Consider the following 18528-nt stretch of genomic DNA (forward strand, 5'->3'; position numbering starts at 1 on the left):
AATCAAACCTCTTTTGAGCTGAGGACACTCACCTCTTGTCCAGGCAGTCCTCTTGGCCCAGGTAAACCTCGTGCTCCTGGCTTTCCCTGAGAAAGACCCAAAGGAAAAGATACTCAGAAAATAGAAACATAAGCTCAGAAGGGCAATTAAAATGAGAAAGTCTCTTTCACAGCCATGGGACATTATCCAATGTCAATTTTGTTACAGAAAAAAACTCTGAAGAAAAGAAAACGCTGCACTTGGAGGCACCTCAAGGCAAACAGACCAAGCTGAGATGCTGGCCAGGACAATCTATAGGAATCTCCTGGGCTTTCTCTCTTCCCCCCTTCCCACTACTTTGTTTTCCCTGGCTGCTTCCAACCCCACACAGAGCTGCAGTCTCTGCTCCACTCACCTTCAGACCTTCAGGGCCGTTTTCTCCTGGTGGGCCAATGTCACCTGGGAAGCCCTGGAGGAAATGAGGAACAGTCAGGGTGCAAAGCTGGAATTCTGCAGGCAGTGTCAGCCTCTGTGAGGTTTAGTTAGAATCTAAGGGACAAGGTGTGTTACATGCTGGCAGTGTCCATGTGGGGGCCACCACAGCTTTGGGAGGGAAGGGGACACAAAGGAGCAGCACCATCAGTTTGATGGAAGAGCAGCCTTTCCCTAGCTCCCTTACAAGATTTATTGCAGTGAGGGCCTCCCTGTCATCACACAGCTAAAAGCAGCGATTTGGGTTTTAATTAATCTTTCTGAGCCAGCTCATAACCTCTGTGCTCCCAGAAAGGAGCTGCAGCCTCGGCGACAAAGGGAAGCAGGCGAGGAATTAGGAAAGGTGCTGACACCCTCGTTAGCTGCCGTCAGCCTGGCAGGGCTCCTTCCCACCCAGCCACCCACCCATCGAGCAGGAAACAAAGGAATCCCTGCTTATTTCCAATAGCAACAAAAAGGAACGATTGCTAAGTGGCAGCACTCGGCTGAGAGCCCTTCCAGACCCTGTGAAATACCAGAACGCTGATGAGGGGAAAACAGACATCAGTTGTGCTGGAAGGGGCTCTCCAGCATCTTACAGACCTTGTCTGGTCACTTAGGAAGGAGAAAAAATGATGGTGTGCTGGTGGCAGCTCATCCTGCATCTAAGGTATCACTGTGACCTTTTTTTGGTAGGGGAAGTAAGAGGCTTTTCTACTTTAAGTGGTATTTTAAAGGGGGGAAAACTGAAAAAAAAACCTCCTTCATTTTATCTATGACAAAAAAGGGGAAGGAAAAACCAGGATCTCATCTACATGAGATGTAGAATGGGTCATGCCCCATCTTGATTCTTCCTACCCCATCACCACTCGTGTGCCCTCATATCTCAGCAGAGAAGTGAAGCCTGAGGCTTGGAGGATGTGAGAAGGAGGTGGTGGGACATACCTCAGGCCCAGGTGGTCCTGGAAACCCAACTGGTCCTTTGTCACCGACTTTTCCCTGCAGGAATTGAAAGAACACGGGGAGAAGTGAGCTGGCTGCTGGCTGCCAGGTTTCCTGTTTAGAACAGCCAAGCTGTCTTTCCAGCTGGGCACAGCACCTTAGAAAGGGAGGTGAGGGAGCAGAGGGTGCTCGGTTACTTACCAGGGGGCCTGCCTTCCCTCGTGCCCCAGGGACCCCAGGCAAACCCTGGCTGCCCTGAGAGAGACACATTTTTTTCAGAACACAACGAGGCATCAAAAAAAATTCCAATTCCCCAGGCTCCAGCTTTGCTGCAGAATGAGGAGCATCTCCTAAAGGCTGAGCTCAGCCCTGCATGGAGCTGGGACAGCTGCACTGATGTCAGGGAGATGATCCTGAGGACAGCCCTGAATTTAGCCCCAGAGAACACAAACTGCTGCAGTTGGCTGTGGCTCAGAGCCACGCAGGCTCCAGCACAGGGCGATGTGCAACATTTGTCAGCCACAGGCAGTATCACATTAAATCACAGGGGAGAAGTCATTTGATCAGAAGTTATACAGAGCATTAAGTGGTTCCCTGGGTCAGGGTTTAAGTTGCTGCACTGAGCAGACAAAATCTCCTGAGTCTGCAGCCTCTGGACCACACACATTCACACACATCCCCATCAATGCCATCACTCCCAACCTCTGCTAGGAGACATAGCCCCTACAAAAAAACCCTGCAGAACTGCTTTTACTATGAGTAACTATAAAATCCATATTCTCACGTGGATTTTAGAAAGGCACAGCATACCCCAAGTGGGAACTATCCAAGCAGGGGAACCTGACAGCAGGATGCAGCTAATGCCAGCTCCTAGTGGAGGAACTGAGATAACTGGTGGCCACTGCTATGTGAGGGGAAAAGAACAAAGAAGAAAAGAAAAACAATTACCTTGTCTCCTTGGAAGCCAATATCTCCTGGAACACCTGCTCTTCCCTGATCACCCTGGGTACACATCACCAGAGAGTTAAAACAGGCAACAGCAACAGCCAAAATGCCCAGGTTGGTGCTCAGAAGGTGCAAAAGACTCAACAGCAGCTGCACTCAGAACTGAACTGCTGGCGAGCTGCAGATCACACTGAATGCAGCAACAACCCTGAACAAAGTGTGGATTTCCCAGCTTGATTCTAAGGTGAGGAAGGAAACTGCAGGAGAGCAAAACCCAGGAATTCCCCAGCATTGTGTGTCTGTAGGAGCTGCAAGAAGAGAGAGCACATTCCTCTGGCTAACAGGGACCATGATGGTGGTGAAGTGTTAAATTCAGCCGAACAGAAGAGTTCAGTTTTCAATGAATGAACCTTTTCTCTCACAAGGCTCTATAGAAAAGCAAACAATCCTCAGGGTTTCTGTGAGCATATCCTAGTCCTGACATCAAACATCAATCCTCTTCCATAAGAAAACAAGAGCAACTTCTGGTAATGCTTTAGTAGCACCTCACTGCCAATCTCTGAGCTGAGATTCCCTGGGAGGGGTCGGGGGTGCTCACTGGGATGGGGAGCCCATCACTGACAGTATTTCCTCACCAAGCTGTCTGTCTGTCTGTCTGTCCCTCATTGGACCAACATAACAGATTCTGACTCCTTGGGTGGAAGCCAAATACCCCTGAAGGTTTTCCAAGGAGCAGTGGGCTACCTTGCATTGGCTCTCAGCCCTGCTGTGAGCAGCTCTGGACCAAATCACCTCCTGATGCCCCTTCCAGCTTCACGGATTCATTGATTTACTTAAACAAAGGATGAGTCAATGATGGGGCAGAGAAAGGAAAATTCTACTTGGGAAGTCAAGGGAGGAATGACTACAATAACTTGGTACAATGACAAGACCCAACAAAAATAACTGCTGGAGGAACTCTGTCCCATGAACTTGGCTCCCCAGCAAGGGAATGAGCCACTCCAGGGCTATATGTTTAAACATAGCCCACATGGAAGACATATGGAGTCCTGCAACAGAGCCAAAGTCCACAGAGAGATGTCAGAGAAAGTCCACTTCACTCCAGAAAAACCACCCACTCTCACCCATCAGAGAGCTGAAATAATTGCAACTACTTCAGTAACATGCAGGGGATAATCAAATTGTGGACGGTTCAGGTTTGAGTTAGTAAAAACTTTTCAAAGACAATTTTTCAGAAGAAAAATAATTAAGAACTATGCAGATTCAATGATGGAAACATTTCATGGATTCATGCTAAATTTGCTTAAATGTTTTGGCAGATCTTCCCAGAACATTTCACTGAACCATCTTCAAAACAAGTCTTTTACGTAGCAAAATTAAAATGTTGCTCTTAAAAATGTTAAATTGATTTTACTCATTTGGTTTTCAACCTAAAATATTTTAATTTGAGTCAAATAACCAACATTTTGTTTCATCTGAACTATTTTCCATATTTTTTTCCTTTGGCAATGCAAAATGGAAACAATCAGCTCTTTACACAGCTTCAGTTCGGAAGAAACCCAAGTATTAGATAGAACAGAAATGGTAAAAAAGCTACTGTGTGACCCATCTCCTTCACAGATTTCTCTCATCTTCTCTGAATTTTCTACTTATTTTATGTAGTCCAAAGCTTAAAACACTGAAATCTACTTAATTCTGGCTCCCAGCTGAAGGCAGCATGGAAACAACTTTTCTGGAAGTGACAGGTTGGCTCTGAGATTTGGCTTTATCATCAGTTCTGAGGGTCAAAGAAGAAAGATTATATTTTTTATTAAGCAATTTTCTACCCAGAGAGTACAAGTGGCAATTGAAATACTGTTTCACAAGAAATACTTGGACACTAAGTAATAACTACTAAAATAAAAGAGTTTCCTGAGCATAGCAAAATGCAGGAACAAACTTTTGTTTCCAGCCTTTAGGAAAAGTGGGGCATGACAGTGAAGCCAGTTTTCAAACAACTCTGAGAAATGGGCATTAGAGAGGGTAAGAAGGAAGCAGGGAAACAAAACTCATCTCTTAACCTGAGCTGGACTTCACGCCAGATGTTCACATGTTATTGTGATAGCACAGCAAAATGTCACAGCATGAACAGTCCATCCATGGCTGTCAATCTCTTAAACCAGAACTGAGCACTGAGGCATCACCTTTTACCTGCCCTGGGACTGGGACTTGGGATCTGTGTCCTTAATATGAGGGAAAAATTACAGAGGAAAGAGGTCAGGCATGGTTGTTATTAAAAACCGAGATGCTGAGATGACGAAATGGGCCTGCAAGGACTTGGTTCATGGGGCAGGAAAAGGAATGCAGGATCTGAAATTACAAACAGCCTCTGCCCATGGGATGTTGCCTGTGCTTCATGTTTCACCTATAAAAAGAAATGCAGCTTCAGACACCCCCAGGGCTTGTGTAACCCAACACAAACAGAGAGGGGCTGCAAGGGAAAGGACCAAATGCACAGCTGTGGGATGTGTTTGCTGTCTGGGGGATGCAGAGGAGGTTGTTGTGCAAAATCCCCTCAATTTTCCTCAACTGGAGTCTCTGTTCCCAAGACTTCCTGCTCAGCAATGCAAAGGGAGCTGACGCCACACAGCTCCAGAGGTATTTGCCTGAGCCATGTCCTCCACAAGTTACAGATGTCCTGATTCATAAAACTCCTTTGTGAGAACAAGTAGCTGGGATTTCCTCTGCTTCCTCCTCCACCTTTCCCCTGCACTCATCACCCCACGTGGCCTTCTCAAGGCCAGTCCTGATTTCAGAGTCACACAGTAATTCCACTTTTCCCTCTCTTCCCCCTCTCCCTGCCTCCATGAAAACACAGGAATGCAAACAGAAGGATGACCTGGATCTGCCTGTCTAGCTTCTAGATAAAAGGATGTGATTTTAGCTGGAGGAGTGAGATGCTGTCCTTTATTCTGGTTCACACCTGGCCATGTGATGTGAGGACATTCTCCCAGTTGGATTGAGGTGGCAGATCCCAGTGACATTCCTGCTGCCTACACAACCATCCAGCCACCCTGTCACTGCTCTCAGGTTTTACCAGCATCCATCTGACTGCTGCTGACTGATGGGAGTTTTCCTCAGCTACAAAAAACCCAACCTGTACAAGGCCACGTGTTTTGGATGTGACCAAGACAGATGGGATTAATAGGAGCTTGCAGACATCCAATTAAATCTTCATCAACCCAGGAAGGCAGGATGACCTGCAGCCTGGAGCTGGCAGGGGGAGGCACCTGAGGGGGGGAAGGAAAGGTTTCCTGTACCTCAGGAGCATGGGATTGTTGGGAGGATGGATAATTCCACACTTGGGAGTATTGTAAGGATAACTCCAGAGAGAGCCACAAACCATTTGGGTACTGTGACAGCAGCGGCTGGGGAAATACTGGGCATAAACAGAGCAGTGTCCATAAAGTGATGGAGACTGAACTGTCCAGGAAGGTTAATTTTGCTAAACAATGATTTAGATCTTGGTGGTTTTTAAGGTATTTAACCATTTCTCCCAAGGAGTGGATGGAGGAGTCTGTGGACTCCAGGATCTGGGGTTTAGTCCAGAAACCAGCTACAATGCCTTAAGCTTGTCCTAAAGAAAAGCCCTTCTCTTGCCTTGTCACTGCTCTCAACAGAAGTGGCAAAGCAGCACAAGGGAGAAATGGAAATTGCAGACACAGGAGTCCTGGCAAAGAGCTGCTATAGTATAAGAAGAGTTGAATCACTGGTTTGACACTACTTTCCCCCCTGTGCAGTTTTGGGCTGCTAAATCATCCTCTAAAAGCAAACATCTAAGAAGAGAATAAAACATCCGACAGGAGGAGGAGAATACGCTTAATGGTCATTTTCCACTGCCCTCCTGAGCAATCAGAGCCAGCAATAAATAACTGCACCTCCCACTCCTTCAGACTAAATAAATCCTACAGCTGAATATCTGTAGGAGGAGGGTTCTTGTGACAGTGAGACATTTACACACACAGCTTCATGCTGATTTAGCTGAAGCTGTGTGGTTTTGTGCCAGCACCACTAAATCACTGCAATCAAGGCCCCTCTCCATTTTGCTTTTTCTACAGTGATTTATATCAGTTTGGGACAAGGCAATTTCCTCCCAGTAGGAAGCTGAACTGAGGTGAGGCTCCTTGAACAGGAGCAGAGGTATCCAACACACGACAGTTTTTCCAGAGGATCCACCTGGTTTGTTTGATACAGAGCTGCTTTTCCACACCACACCTTTCCCCCAAATGCATTAATGCAACCTCACTATCAGTGTTGGATCACCTCCTCCCCATCCCATCATGTAAATAACATAAAAACAGTGGAGCACCAGGTAATTGGACATTACTGTCATTATCAGGGGGAGATGGGAGCTCCAAAGAGGATCTGAGCTTAGCTTATCTATACTCCATGGAAAAGGGGATGGGGAAGATACCAAAGAAAGAAAAATCAAAACTAGAGTGTCACAAATGGAGGGAGAGTGAGAGGATGGGGTATAGATGGCCAGGGTGGAACCAGCACTACAATGCTGAATAAGAAGCTGGAAAGGGGGTTTCACATGCAAAATTAAAACACAGTGCAATAAGGGAGTATTCAGATCACCTTATCACCTTTCAGTCCATGTTCTCCAGGGTTCCCCATCAGCCCCTGAAACAAAAGAAAGTTCAGAGTGAGGCTGAGCCATGGTGGAGACTTGCTCAGGTCTGTGACATTGCTGTTTGCTGATGGGGCTGGTGGCTCAGTCCCACAGCACTGGCCTGGGACAGTCCCAAGGTCCAGTACCAGACTGCTCCCAAAGGGTGCTCCATCACACATTCTTCTGTGGGAAAATGCTTCTGGGATTCTCCACTGACAGCACCAGTGGGATGTTGTGTTCAACACCACTGCTGCCCATCCTTTCTCTCAGGGCAGTCACCACTGCCCCAAGGAGGAACAGAACAACCTTCAGCCCAGCTATGGAGAGATGAGAGCTCAGAGATTCCCTCACCTTTAATCCTTTTGGTCCTGGAAAGCCAATTGGTCCAACAGGGCCCATGTCACCCTAGTGAGAGAAAGAAAATTACCACAGTCATTAGGTGCAAACCCAACAGCTCCCTGCATGTGGTGTGAAATTCCTCTGATATCCAGTGTCAGTATCCCTGCACTACTGATGCAGGGAAGAAATGCACTACTGAGATCAGCAGCAGCACCCTGGCTTGAGTCAAGGCTCTTTGAATGTACAGACAGCCCCTAAATAAAGGCAGCACTCAAAGAAAGGAGAGGAGAGGCAGGAGATGGGGACAGAGGGGTCTCATCCTGCTGCAGTGAGAAGTCAGAGTGGCACTGTGTGTTGGACTCAGTCTGACACAGGAGGACAGCAGAGCTCTGGCTGTTGTGGGCACCCATGTGTGATGTACAACAGAAACCCTTCAGTGCTGGTGTTGAAACGGGCTCTGGCTGCTCCCTGCCATGAAGAGAGGCAGTGACAGGGTGCCTGGCCTGGCCTCAGTGTGTAAATAAACAGGGCAGGCTCCCTGAAGGAGCGATTCTCCAGCCTCAGCCCTGGGCCCGCAGTCACGCAGAGAGAGCTGGGCTGCAGCCACCCCAACAGAGCCCTTTTCATACCTCCCAGCATAAAGGCTGCTTGTGGAAATGCATTTACTCAGAGCTCTGCCCACATGGCTAATTAGGAGAGCAAGAGGCTTTAGTTACACCTAATTCTGCTCTTCAGCCTCTCTTACACCGTGAACCAAACTCCGCGGGGTGCGTGAGCAGAGCCTGGCTGGTCCCTGGGGCGGCTGCAGGTGGCAAGGAGGAGACTGAGCAGGGGCCATGTGTCACCTTCTCCATGCCCTGCAGTGTGTGCACACCCTGGGGAAGCAGCTGGAGCTCCTTCAGGGAGGACAGGACAGGATGGATGTGCTCCCTTCTCCTCAGGAGGATAGAGGAGGTCACTGCCAGTCTACCCTGCTAGAGATGCTTCAGCAGCCTGAATTCAGGAGCTGCATCTTACCCTGGGACACAAGATCTGACTCAGCTTGACCCGAATCTCAGTTTGAAGTTTGGCCGGGCCAGTGTGGAGGGGAGGACAGGCAGCTTCTGGCTCCATCATCTCTAGAAGGATCATGATCACATTTGCCATCTCTGACCTTACACTTTCTAACAAGCACAAAATCTGTGAGATAATGGCAACAAGGAAAAGAGAAATCTTTCCAAATATCTGTGAGATAATGGCAACAAGGAAAAGAGAAATCTTGTCAAAAGCAAGGATGCCTTCAATGGTATTGTTTTAAATAGCAATTTTCATCTTCCAGTTTTTTTGACAGGAGCGCATCCTTTCTGCTGCTATGGCTAAAGTAGCTACTTTCATCTCCACTAATGAGGGAAGCAGAGCTAATTCCTGGTTCCATGGAAAACCTTCCTCTCAATCCACCTCTGCTCCAATCCCTCATCTCCAAGATGGGTGTTCCACCAGATTCCCTGCTGTTCCTTCCAGGAATGTGAGATTTCTGGGTTTGTGCAATGCTTAGTGCAATGGAGGCCTTGATCTAAGCTGACACACACTCCTGTAATTTAAGCTTTGGAAAGGCAAAAGGGGAAGGTTTTAACCATTCCTTGTAAGTCGAGTTTCCATGATTTGTCACAGCTGAGGAGGAATCATTATGAAAGAATGCTGTAGTAGTAACAGAGCTTACCAATTTTTGTGCATGGAAGAGAATAACCTAAAACAAGTGCTGAGACCTAAAAATAAACCCTACTATGTTCTGCTGGGCATTCACTAACCCCCAGCACAGCTGCCAGAGGAGGAGCTGCCACCCATCCTTACAGCCATTTCTCTCCTGCTGGGGGAAAAGTGGTAATGAAGGGTGGAATTTGGCTGAGTAAAATTACCTGGATTAGTGATGGGATGGTGAAAGGGCTTTTAAAACTCCTGTTTACCCAGAGGACAGGCTGTTCCTGCCCTCAGACTCTCCAGTGAACAAGAACTGTGTGTCCCTGAGGTCACTGCTGACAGGGACTTGCTTTTTAAGAGATCCTGGTGTGGAAGGAATGCTGCATCTTTGAAGAAATACCCTGGCAAATGCTATCAAAAGGGCAAGCTACCATGAAAAAAAAAGACACTAACAACAGACTTCTAATCTGTCTCCTTTTGCTTGGAAAGGGTTTGTCCTCCTCCACCTCTGAATCCACCAGGACACCCCCTCTCTCCCCAGATGCCACACCTCCCCCATGCAAACAGTCATCCTGCTCACAGGAAGAAGAGAATCTGTGTGCAGTTAGGCAGGTTGAAAGGGTTAAAGCCCGACAAGGCAGATCTCCATTTGTTTTTGTACTTACAATGAGTCCAAGGACTCCAGGAGGACCTGGGGCTCCCAATTCTCCCTAAAAGGAAAGACAAACCCACACGGTTGCAGAGCACTTTATAGACAAGCAGAGGCTGAAAGGCAGCTCAGTGTTTCAGGGGTTTGAGGGAAGGGAAAAGACGGGAAAACACCATCCCTCCCCCTTCCATCCCCCTCCATCCCCAGCCCCTTTCCCCTCCAAAGCTATCCAGAACTTCCATTTGCAGGAGAGCACATCCTGGGAAGACACAGGCTGCTTGTTTTTGGCAGTTATTCCCAGGAGCAGGCTGGATGAAAGGAACATTTCACTGTGCAGGGGAGAGGTGGGAGACTGCCCCAGGTGGGACCCAGCCACTGGCAGGGAGAGGGAGCAGGGGACATGGGGAGAGCAAGGCTAAGGTGGGAAGGAGAGGAAAGCTGCTGCTTAAACATTGGGAAAGGTGAGTTTTGGGAGTGGTTATGCACCAATAAAACTCATAGAAAAAGGAAGACCTGCATGAAAATGAAACTGGGTAATTTGGGGAGAGGGTATGGCAGGTTCTGGTGCTGGCAAATGTGTCCTGGGAGTGTTTTGGCACCTTGGAGCTCATCATTCCAAGGGTCAGACTGCTGATGGGGCTGGTGGAGCTGCTTTGGCTCCTCAGCTTCACCACAAACTTTCTCTGCGTGAGCTCTCCAAAGCCATCCAGAAGCACCGGCGGGTAGGTACCTGATGGCATCTCCAAGCGAAGCACAGCAGAGAAGCTCTGCCAGACCCCCACAACTCACCCATCCAGGTCCCTGAGCAGTTCAGCAACCATGGGCTGCTCAGCCTGTCCTGTGTCCCTCTCAGTGGCCTCCCTGGCCATGCAAACAGTGAGCTGCTGGCCAGGGCAAGGACCTGCTCTGACACACCTCCATCTCCAGCAGGGCCTCTCAAAACAAGTGCATTGGAAATGCTGAACTTCCCTTTCACTCAGCCAGTCCTGCCCCTGCTCTGGATCATGCTGGCTACTTCCTCTGACAGCCCTGCTCAGTTTATGGTGCACATCTGGTGGAGCCCCCTCCAGTGCAATAGAGCTCCCCTTTTATGGAGAGGTTTGCCTAATGGAGAAGGAAAGAGAAGGGGATGCAACGTGACTGGATATGCTCAGGGCTCCTTGGCTAAAGGGTTACGTGTGTTTATTTTATGGGAAGTGGAGTAAAGGACTATTGGGCAAGCACACGCACAAAAAAGCGTTTCATAATCTCAACCAGCCTAAAATTGCCCTTTTTTTTTTTTTTTTTTAAGGCCAGTTCCTTTCCTGCATACTTGGGACATCTGTGGAGCAATTGTTCGTCATGGGTGGGATTTCTGTGTCCTCAGAGCTACTGTTATAAGGTCGGCTGCAAGCTTTCAGCCAAGGCCTGGCATTACTGGCTCAGGAAGGAGAGGGAGCATCCCAGGAATGCTGAGCACAGGAGCTGCACGGTGGCCTGGGTTCCCCAGGAAGGGTGGCTGGGCTGCAGGCTGGGGGATGCTCAGCTCTTGGTCCCAACAGCTCCAAGAGGCATTTCCCAGATTTTCTGCCTTGTGTCCTATTGCTGTTCGTCGGCAGAACGGCTGTCTGTGGAAATGCATGAGCTCACAGCTAACAGAAGAGGATTTCCTCTTGGAAGAGGAGGGGGTGGACTCCCCTGAGAGATGAGGACAGGACTAGTTGTTAATTTGAGCCATTCCCTGGTCTAGGAAATGGAGGATTTACAAGTGGCCTTTCCTGGCTATCAGTCCCTGACCTGTGAGGGAAATCAGGCTCTATTCTCCTTTTTTCAGTGCATGGACCGGGCACTGGGACAAGAGAGAAGGAGATGAATCAACAGCCCTTTCCCACGTCTAATTCCTGTGATTAAGAGCCTAATTGGAGTGGCTGGAGCACTCCGGGGGAACGTGGGATCTGGAATGCCATGGCTGACAGTTCTCATCAGCTGGCAGGAGGGAAGAATGGCCCTGGGCTGGAGGAGCTGTGCCCGGAGGGGCTGCAGAGCAGATCAGAGGCTGTGGCTCAGCCTCCGCAGCCAGCAGGGGATCAAACAGAGGATGTGGCAGCCGGGCCCGAGGCCATCCTGCCCCTGACAGCTCAGCTGCACACCCCACCTACCAAACCTAGCATATTTGTGCGCTCCACAAACAGACTTTCTGGCATTTTTCTGCGTCTGTGACTCCACTTGTGACCCTGTGAACCTCCCTTTAAGTCAGCCCAAACAGTCTGTTTTCATTCTGCCATGGCCAAGGCACATTAATATTTAAGAGCCGTTGATAAGATGAAAGAGGAGCAATCCTTCTGGATGAATTAACGGGACATTTGCTGCTCTCCCAGGCTCTGGGAACAGCCATTCAGCTGACTGGCATTGAGAACATCTTCTGAATGGGGCTTAGACAACTTGCATATTCAAAAGAAAACAAAATAAGTTATTTAGGGAAAACAAACAAAAAAAGTCTTCCTGTCCTCCAGGATTCCTGCTCTTCCTGGTGGGCTGGCTGGAAATAGCAGTACAATCAGAAAGTTTTCCACTTTGGGACTACTGATTCCACTCTGACCCATGGCTTAAGTTGACTGAAGGATGGGAAAAGTCCTGCAGAAGTGTTCCTTGGGAACATCATTCTTTCAGTTCGCTGCATTTATGATTCTTGTGCTGAATTCCCACAAAAGCTGGAGCTGTAGCTGAGCTTGGCTTGGTGATTGGAGTCTGTTGTGAAAATAACTTTTATGCTGCATACATGACAAATGGGAGCTTGCAGGCACATGTGGAGTGGGTTACTTCACACAAATCATCCCCTCAAACCCCAGAGCAGCACGGTGATTATGTGTGAATAACCAAGGCAGCAGGAATTTCAAAGATGAATCAGTGCTGCTCACATGCTAATTCGGGGAGAACCAACAAAGTCATTCAGAAAATAATTTAGGATAATTAATACATCTGAGAACTGCTGCAAACCACGAGGACATGTTCTGTGAGCAGTGGCAAACACAGCACATCCCCACAGTTTAGTGCTACAAGAGCAGAGCAAATTGAACTTTATCAGCACCCAGCTGCTTAAATGACCTCGGTGACCATCCTGACCCGATCCCCAGGAGACACATCCCACCCTTAGGAAGGCAGCAGGGGTCAGATGAAGACTGAAGGGCAAGAACTGAGGAGACTGGAGACTTTACTCCCCATGCAGCCCCAGGGCTGGCTGAGCTTGGGCTGTGGATTCTGTCCCTCAGTGCTCCCAGACACTGGAGCAGGGAATCTGTACCCTGTGGTATGGACAACATGGTCCAACACTGCCTACTCTGCCAGAGCAACATCCTTGCCCTTTTTCTCTTTATTTTCTCTTTGCCACACCTTCTGGATAAGAAGGTACCTGTCATGACTGAGGTGCAGGGAAGGCAAGAGATGGAGACAGAAAACTGATGGCAAATGACCTGACAGTTACAGGAACCAACACAGGAATTTTCAGCAGGGCAGGGATGTACATTTTTTTTTTCAGAAGGGACAAAACCAGCCAGTAGCTGCACAAAGGTTAAAAAAAACCTAGCATGATGCAGTACAGTGTGCTGTCTACTGCAAAAGAAAAAAAGAAAGGAAAACTTGTGAACTTACAGGGTTCCCATCGATGCCTGGAGGTCCTCGTTCTCCAAAATTCCCAGGAAAACCCTGAGAAGGGGAGGCAAACATGAATGTCAGTTACTGAGGCTCCCTGGTGCAGACAGTCAGTTACAACCACTCCCCTTGCACCCCGTGCAGCACTTTGGGAAGCAGCAGAACACGGGGACATGTGGGACAACCAGCCTGCCTGTGCCCATCCAAACCACTCCTGCCACACCAGCACAGCTCAGCAAGGCCAAAACCCCTGATTCACAGACTCACTGCAGGGACTGTATTAAAAATGGATTGTCAGTCTGAATTATTTAGTGCTGTCTGCTAACAGGACTCTTTGAAGAGCACCCCCTCCTCTCAGGATAGCTGGAGAGCACAAAGCCTCTTGGAGCCCATGCAGATGCTTAATGGAGCTGATGGGAGATGCCTGGTGAATTCACTCCCTTTCAGCTTGCCAGAGGAGCAAATGCTTCCAAACTCATCCCAGCCCACACCCCAGGGCTGTGAAAGGCCATGTTTACTACAGGAAAAAGTCACCACAAAAGAAGATTCATCTCATTATATCCGAGACAAGTTTGGAAGACTTCAGACAATTGTAGAGAAGGGAGGGGAGGTGCTGAGCCAGAGCCAGAACACGGTGCTGGGACACGTTCTCTCTCACTCTTGGACAGACCCTGTGCTCCTCTAAGCCCCCAGTTCCCTGCCACAAGCAGATCCCAAAGCAGATTTCTCTTCCCTGCCCTGCCATGCTCGGTCTCCCACAGGAAGAGCTCGAACTGGGAGTCAAAGTAAAAGTGCTTTATCCTCTTCTCTGCTCACCAGGACAACATGGGCATGTTCTGGAACACCTGAGAGCTTAAGAGACAGAAAAGAAAAAGAAAGGGAGAGGATGCTGTCCACTCCTGCCTGCTTCCCTTCATGCTACAAACACTGGGAAAACAAATCTGACGGAAGTGGAATGCAACAGCCAATGGTGACAATGCTTATCGGGAAACCCATCAGCAACAATGAAAACTGAAATGATCACAGCAGACAGAGCAGGAAAACTACACTGGGAAACTGTCATCCAAGACCTCCCTTGACTTTTGGGGGTTTACAACTCCTGGTGAACAGAAAAGATAAAAAGTTGCTTGGTAAAATCCAAGGTGAGAGATGGGAGACCTGTTTAAGTCAACAGAAATTCTGCTGCTGATCTCAGAGCCAGCATTTCAGCTCTTCTGTCCCAATTCCCTACAGCATGAAGGACTGAACTGACATGAGCTATTGCTTGCTTGGATTCAACACTTCTATTTTGTGGGAATCATTGAGAACAGGAAAGTTGTCTGCCTTTCTCCAGCTAGGCACTACATCCCTGAGGCCTGTGCACATGCCAAGAGGCTGTGGTAAGCAACCACTGGAAACAGCCTTCTGCCATCTAGAGACAAAGATGTCAAATATAACAAGAAGGCAGGGGGGCCTACAATTTTCGTTAATGAAAAAAGGAGAAAAATAACTCTGCTACATGCTGAATCAATCAGATCAGAAGAGAGATGTGCAGGGAAAACTCATTGCTCAGGCAAGACAGAAAAAAAAAAAAAAAGATTGCCAGAATATTTTGCTGTTTACAGTCATGTGGCTTGCCAAGGAAAATATGAGTGTGCACAAACTGATACTGTACTTACAGTGCTGAGAATTCAGCATTCCCCCATCTCCCCTTCCTTCCTCAGAGAGCCATGGGTGCCACTGAGCTGCAGCCTGGCCCTGTGGCTGCTGAGGTGTCTGCTGTGGAGCTGAGCTCTTCCCAACACAGGGATTTTACTATTTTGAATGGCACAATGAAAACAATATTGCTACAGCAGCATAATATCAGCTAGGGGAATGCTTGCTCCAGACTAAAACAGCATTGTCTGAATTTGGTTCAAAACTGTTGCAGTGTGACATAAACAATGTGCTCCTGTGCCAGAATAAAAGAACTCAGATAAGGAACTATTTAAATGCATATGTTTTGCACATGTGTTTCACTCTTTTTTTATGCCTCAGTTTCCAGCATTAACCTTGCTGCCTAAACACAGGAAATTTGAGGCACTTGGTGATAGAGTTAATAGAAGTCTACATTTACAAAAGTTTTCTAGCACTAGATCTCCAAATATCCAGATTATTCCTGTGTTTGGAAGGTGGAGCTGAGCACCTGAGGCCACTTGGCCAATATCCCCCAGCAATGAAGAGATTCAGCAATAAAACCTGTTCACAGCAGGCTGTGAATGCCCACAGAGCTCGGGGCTCTGCCAGCCCTCAAAATGGTATGGAAAAGGGTCAGAGTGGGAGGAAACTGAGAAGAAAAGCAGAACAGGCCCAGGACAATGCTCAGCGTCAAAGCCCCATCCGGGCCAACACCTTTTTTGCCCTTAACACATCATCTGCACTGCTGGCACAAGCAGCCCCAGCCCCGCTCACCCATTGCTGGGATGGTGAATGGTGTCCCCCTAAATGCCCCCTGGTACATTTTGGCCCAAACAGTAAAACAAACCCAAAGGAGGAGACAAATGCAAAGAGCAGCTTCAATTCAACTAACCCTAGGTACCCTAGCTCAGAAGTCGAGCTTAGCACAGGTTTTTTTGCACTTTAAATGAGGCTAAGGCTGGTGGCTGCGGCATGGAGAAGGATTTTTCAGCCTTCATGCAGTCTGCAAAGACCCAAACCAGGTTGTGAAAGCTGTCCCAGCACAACTCTTGCACAGCAGGAAACTATCAATCTTTTAAGCCCCTAATGAAAAGGAAAGCACTTTGTTTCCATGGGGTAAGCAGTAGCAGTTTAAACCACAATAACAGTTCCAGTGACCACAGTGTCCTAATTTATTGCATCTCACACGTCTGTAAAAGCTATTTTTTTGGTGCCTCTCCTGCCTGAGCCTAAAGGAGAGAGATGTTCCCCAGGAACAGAACTAGCACTATTCCACTAAAACAAGCAGCCCAGAAGTTACAAGCAGACTCTGTTATCCCCCCTGGTTTCACTCCCCCAAGCAGTGACACCTCTGCTCTCCCATGCTCTGCTCCAACAGCCTGAGGAGCCCAGACTGAGGGAGAACACATGGGGCAGGAAGCTCATTTTATGGTGCTGGCAGACAGCAGGGTCACAACTGGCAGCCCATTTCAGGAGGCTTTTGAAAGAGATTAAAGAACCCAGCAGATTCAGAGTCTCCTGTGAGTGCAGAAAGGGTTTTAGTACAGAAAATCCATCATTTTACAGGTTTATTTTTTTTCTGCTTTTGCCTTTTTTTTTTTTGTTTTTTTTTGTGTTTTTTTTGTTTGTTTTTTGGTTTTGTTTTTTGGTTTTTTTTTCAGAAAAACTAGTCCCTGGAAATTATGCTTAAGATTTGGGACAGCAAAGGTAAACACCCCAGTGAAAAATACAGAGCCCACTCTGTGGAAGGGACAGGATGGACAGAGAAGGGCCAGGACAGGGAAGGGAATGGCAAACGGCAGCAGAAGTAGGGAGAAAATGCTCGATTAACAAGTTGTGCTGGCCAGGAGCCAGCAGGGTGCTCCTCCACAGCGCTCCAGTCAGGTATGACAAAACTTTTGGCTCTATCTGACAGCTGGGAAATTCAGAGAGGAGGTAGGGGAAAACATCCAGCTGAATGGATTTCACATTGTCTGAAGGAGAAGTTCAATGAAGGAAGCAAGGTGAGGAGCTGGAGAGAGAGCACACAGGCAGATGCTTTGCACCAACAACCTCTGGGTGCCCCTGTGCTCCCCTGTCCCCAGCCCAAGCAGAGCTTTACAGGGGTTCACAATTTGTGAACTGAGACACAGAGATACAAACTGATTTATCCCAGGTTACACTGAGGAGTCTGCAGCTGAAGCAGTAACAGTCTCTATCTTTGAGATGTTCCAATAGTGCCTTAATTCCTTTTCATCCCCGCTCCCTGCAAAGGGCATCCTTTCACAGAGCAGGAGACTCCTGCTGAGAACAACCAGACCTAGACAGACACTGGAACCAGCTCCTCTTGCATCAGGGGATTACATCCCCCTCCACCTCCCCTTCCTTTCTTCCACTGCTCAAAGCAAACAGAGCAGCCTGCCCTTTCTGCTGGCTGCTGTCAGCCAAAGCACTGCTCCTGTCAGGGCAGCTCCTTGTCCCTTGTCCCTGGGAGCAGCTGTCCCCAAGGAGCAGGGGCTGGTGACACACACGGTGCCCTTTGCTCCCCCAAAGCCCTCTCAGGTGCTCACGTGTGGCTGGGTGTGTTGTGTGTGTACAACATCTGATTCAGTTTAAAGCACTTTCCCTGAAGGAGTAAGGGAGGCAGTCTGGCAGCTGCTGCTCTGAAGAATCCTGGCAGCTCTTCATGCCAACAGAATCGTTCTCCAAAAATAGGATTTTATTTTCCTGTTGGCTGAAGGTGAAGCTGCTCAAACCAACCAGCCCTCCTGTCTTGTCTGCAAAAGTCTCTATTTGCCAGTTGGCTCTGGCCAGGTGAATCACTGCCCAGGAGCCTCCCCAGGGACAGAACTTGCAAGTCAAATAATTTAAGTAAGGAAAAAGGAAAAAAAAAGGTGGTGGAGAAGCGGGGCTGAGGGTGAGAGAAAGCCTTCACTGGAAAAAAGAAGGAGAATAAAACAAACAAGTGTAGCTTTTGTTGGCAGCTCACACCTCTGAGAGAATTCCTGGTGTGGGGAGCAGAGTGAGCCCCTCCACAGGGGGCAGGGGGGAGGCTCAGCCCCAGCAGGAGCCACCCCAAAGGGAGCCTGGCAGACCCTGTGCTCCTGCTGTGCCTCAACAGCCACACGGCGCCCTCTGCCCTCCCCTGGGTCCAGGCAGCTCTCATCCCTGCAGAGAGGGAGATGTGGGAATGGAGGGGGGTAGTGCTGCAGCTCTGCTCCTCTGCCACCTCAAAGGAAGCTTTGCTCTCACCCCCAGGAGACTTCACAGCTCCGTGTCACCTCCTGGGACAAAGATTTCAGGGCATTTTTAAACCAAACTGTCCCTCCAGCTGTGGGAGTACAGCAGGAGCAGCACAAGAAAAATTTCTTGAAGCCCCTCCAGCCCAACATCACTCCAGTGAAATGCCAGCCCCTCCACGCTCCTGCTCCATTCCTTTCCCACTGGTACAGGATCTTTTCCTGCTCTGCAGAGCTCTAACTGAGTTACCAGTGCACAGACACGTTGGTCTAATGCCAGAGAGCACTGAGCCTGCCACTGCTCCTCCTTATCTATGGCCAACATTGCCAAACCAAGCAGCCTCCTACCCAAGGCAGTCAAGCAGCTTTAG

The 18528-nt window shown here is 48.5% G+C and overlaps 1 protein-coding gene across 3 annotated transcripts in view; it reads right to left on the minus strand.

Annotated features, from left to right (window-relative positions):
- The window catches only part of LOC115910772 (collagen alpha-1(XXVII) chain-like), a 149035-nt gene that overhangs the window by 70029 nt on the left and 60478 nt on the right, over nucleotides 1–18528 (minus strand). For all 3 annotated transcript variants that reach the window (XM_030961168.1, XM_030961167.1, XM_030961169.1), the window contains 9 exons: nucleotides 13284–13337; nucleotides 9673–9717; nucleotides 7343–7396; nucleotides 6958–7002; nucleotides 2341–2394; nucleotides 1594–1647; nucleotides 1396–1449; nucleotides 395–448; nucleotides 33–86 (listed from right to left, as the gene is read on the minus strand). In XM_030961168.1, the coding sequence (XP_030817028.1) occupies nucleotides 33–86; nucleotides 395–448; nucleotides 1396–1449; nucleotides 1594–1647; nucleotides 2341–2394; nucleotides 6958–7002; nucleotides 7343–7396; nucleotides 9673–9717; nucleotides 13284–13337 (468 nt within the window). The remainder of the gene's footprint in view (nucleotides 1–32; nucleotides 87–394; nucleotides 449–1395; nucleotides 1450–1593; nucleotides 1648–2340; nucleotides 2395–6957; nucleotides 7003–7342; nucleotides 7397–9672; nucleotides 9718–13283; nucleotides 13338–18528) is intronic.

This window comes from Camarhynchus parvulus, chromosome 17, assembly GCF_901933205.1.
Source record: "Camarhynchus parvulus chromosome 17, STF_HiC, whole genome shotgun sequence".
Lineage (NCBI taxonomy): Eukaryota > Metazoa > Chordata > Aves > Passeriformes > Thraupidae > Camarhynchus > Camarhynchus parvulus.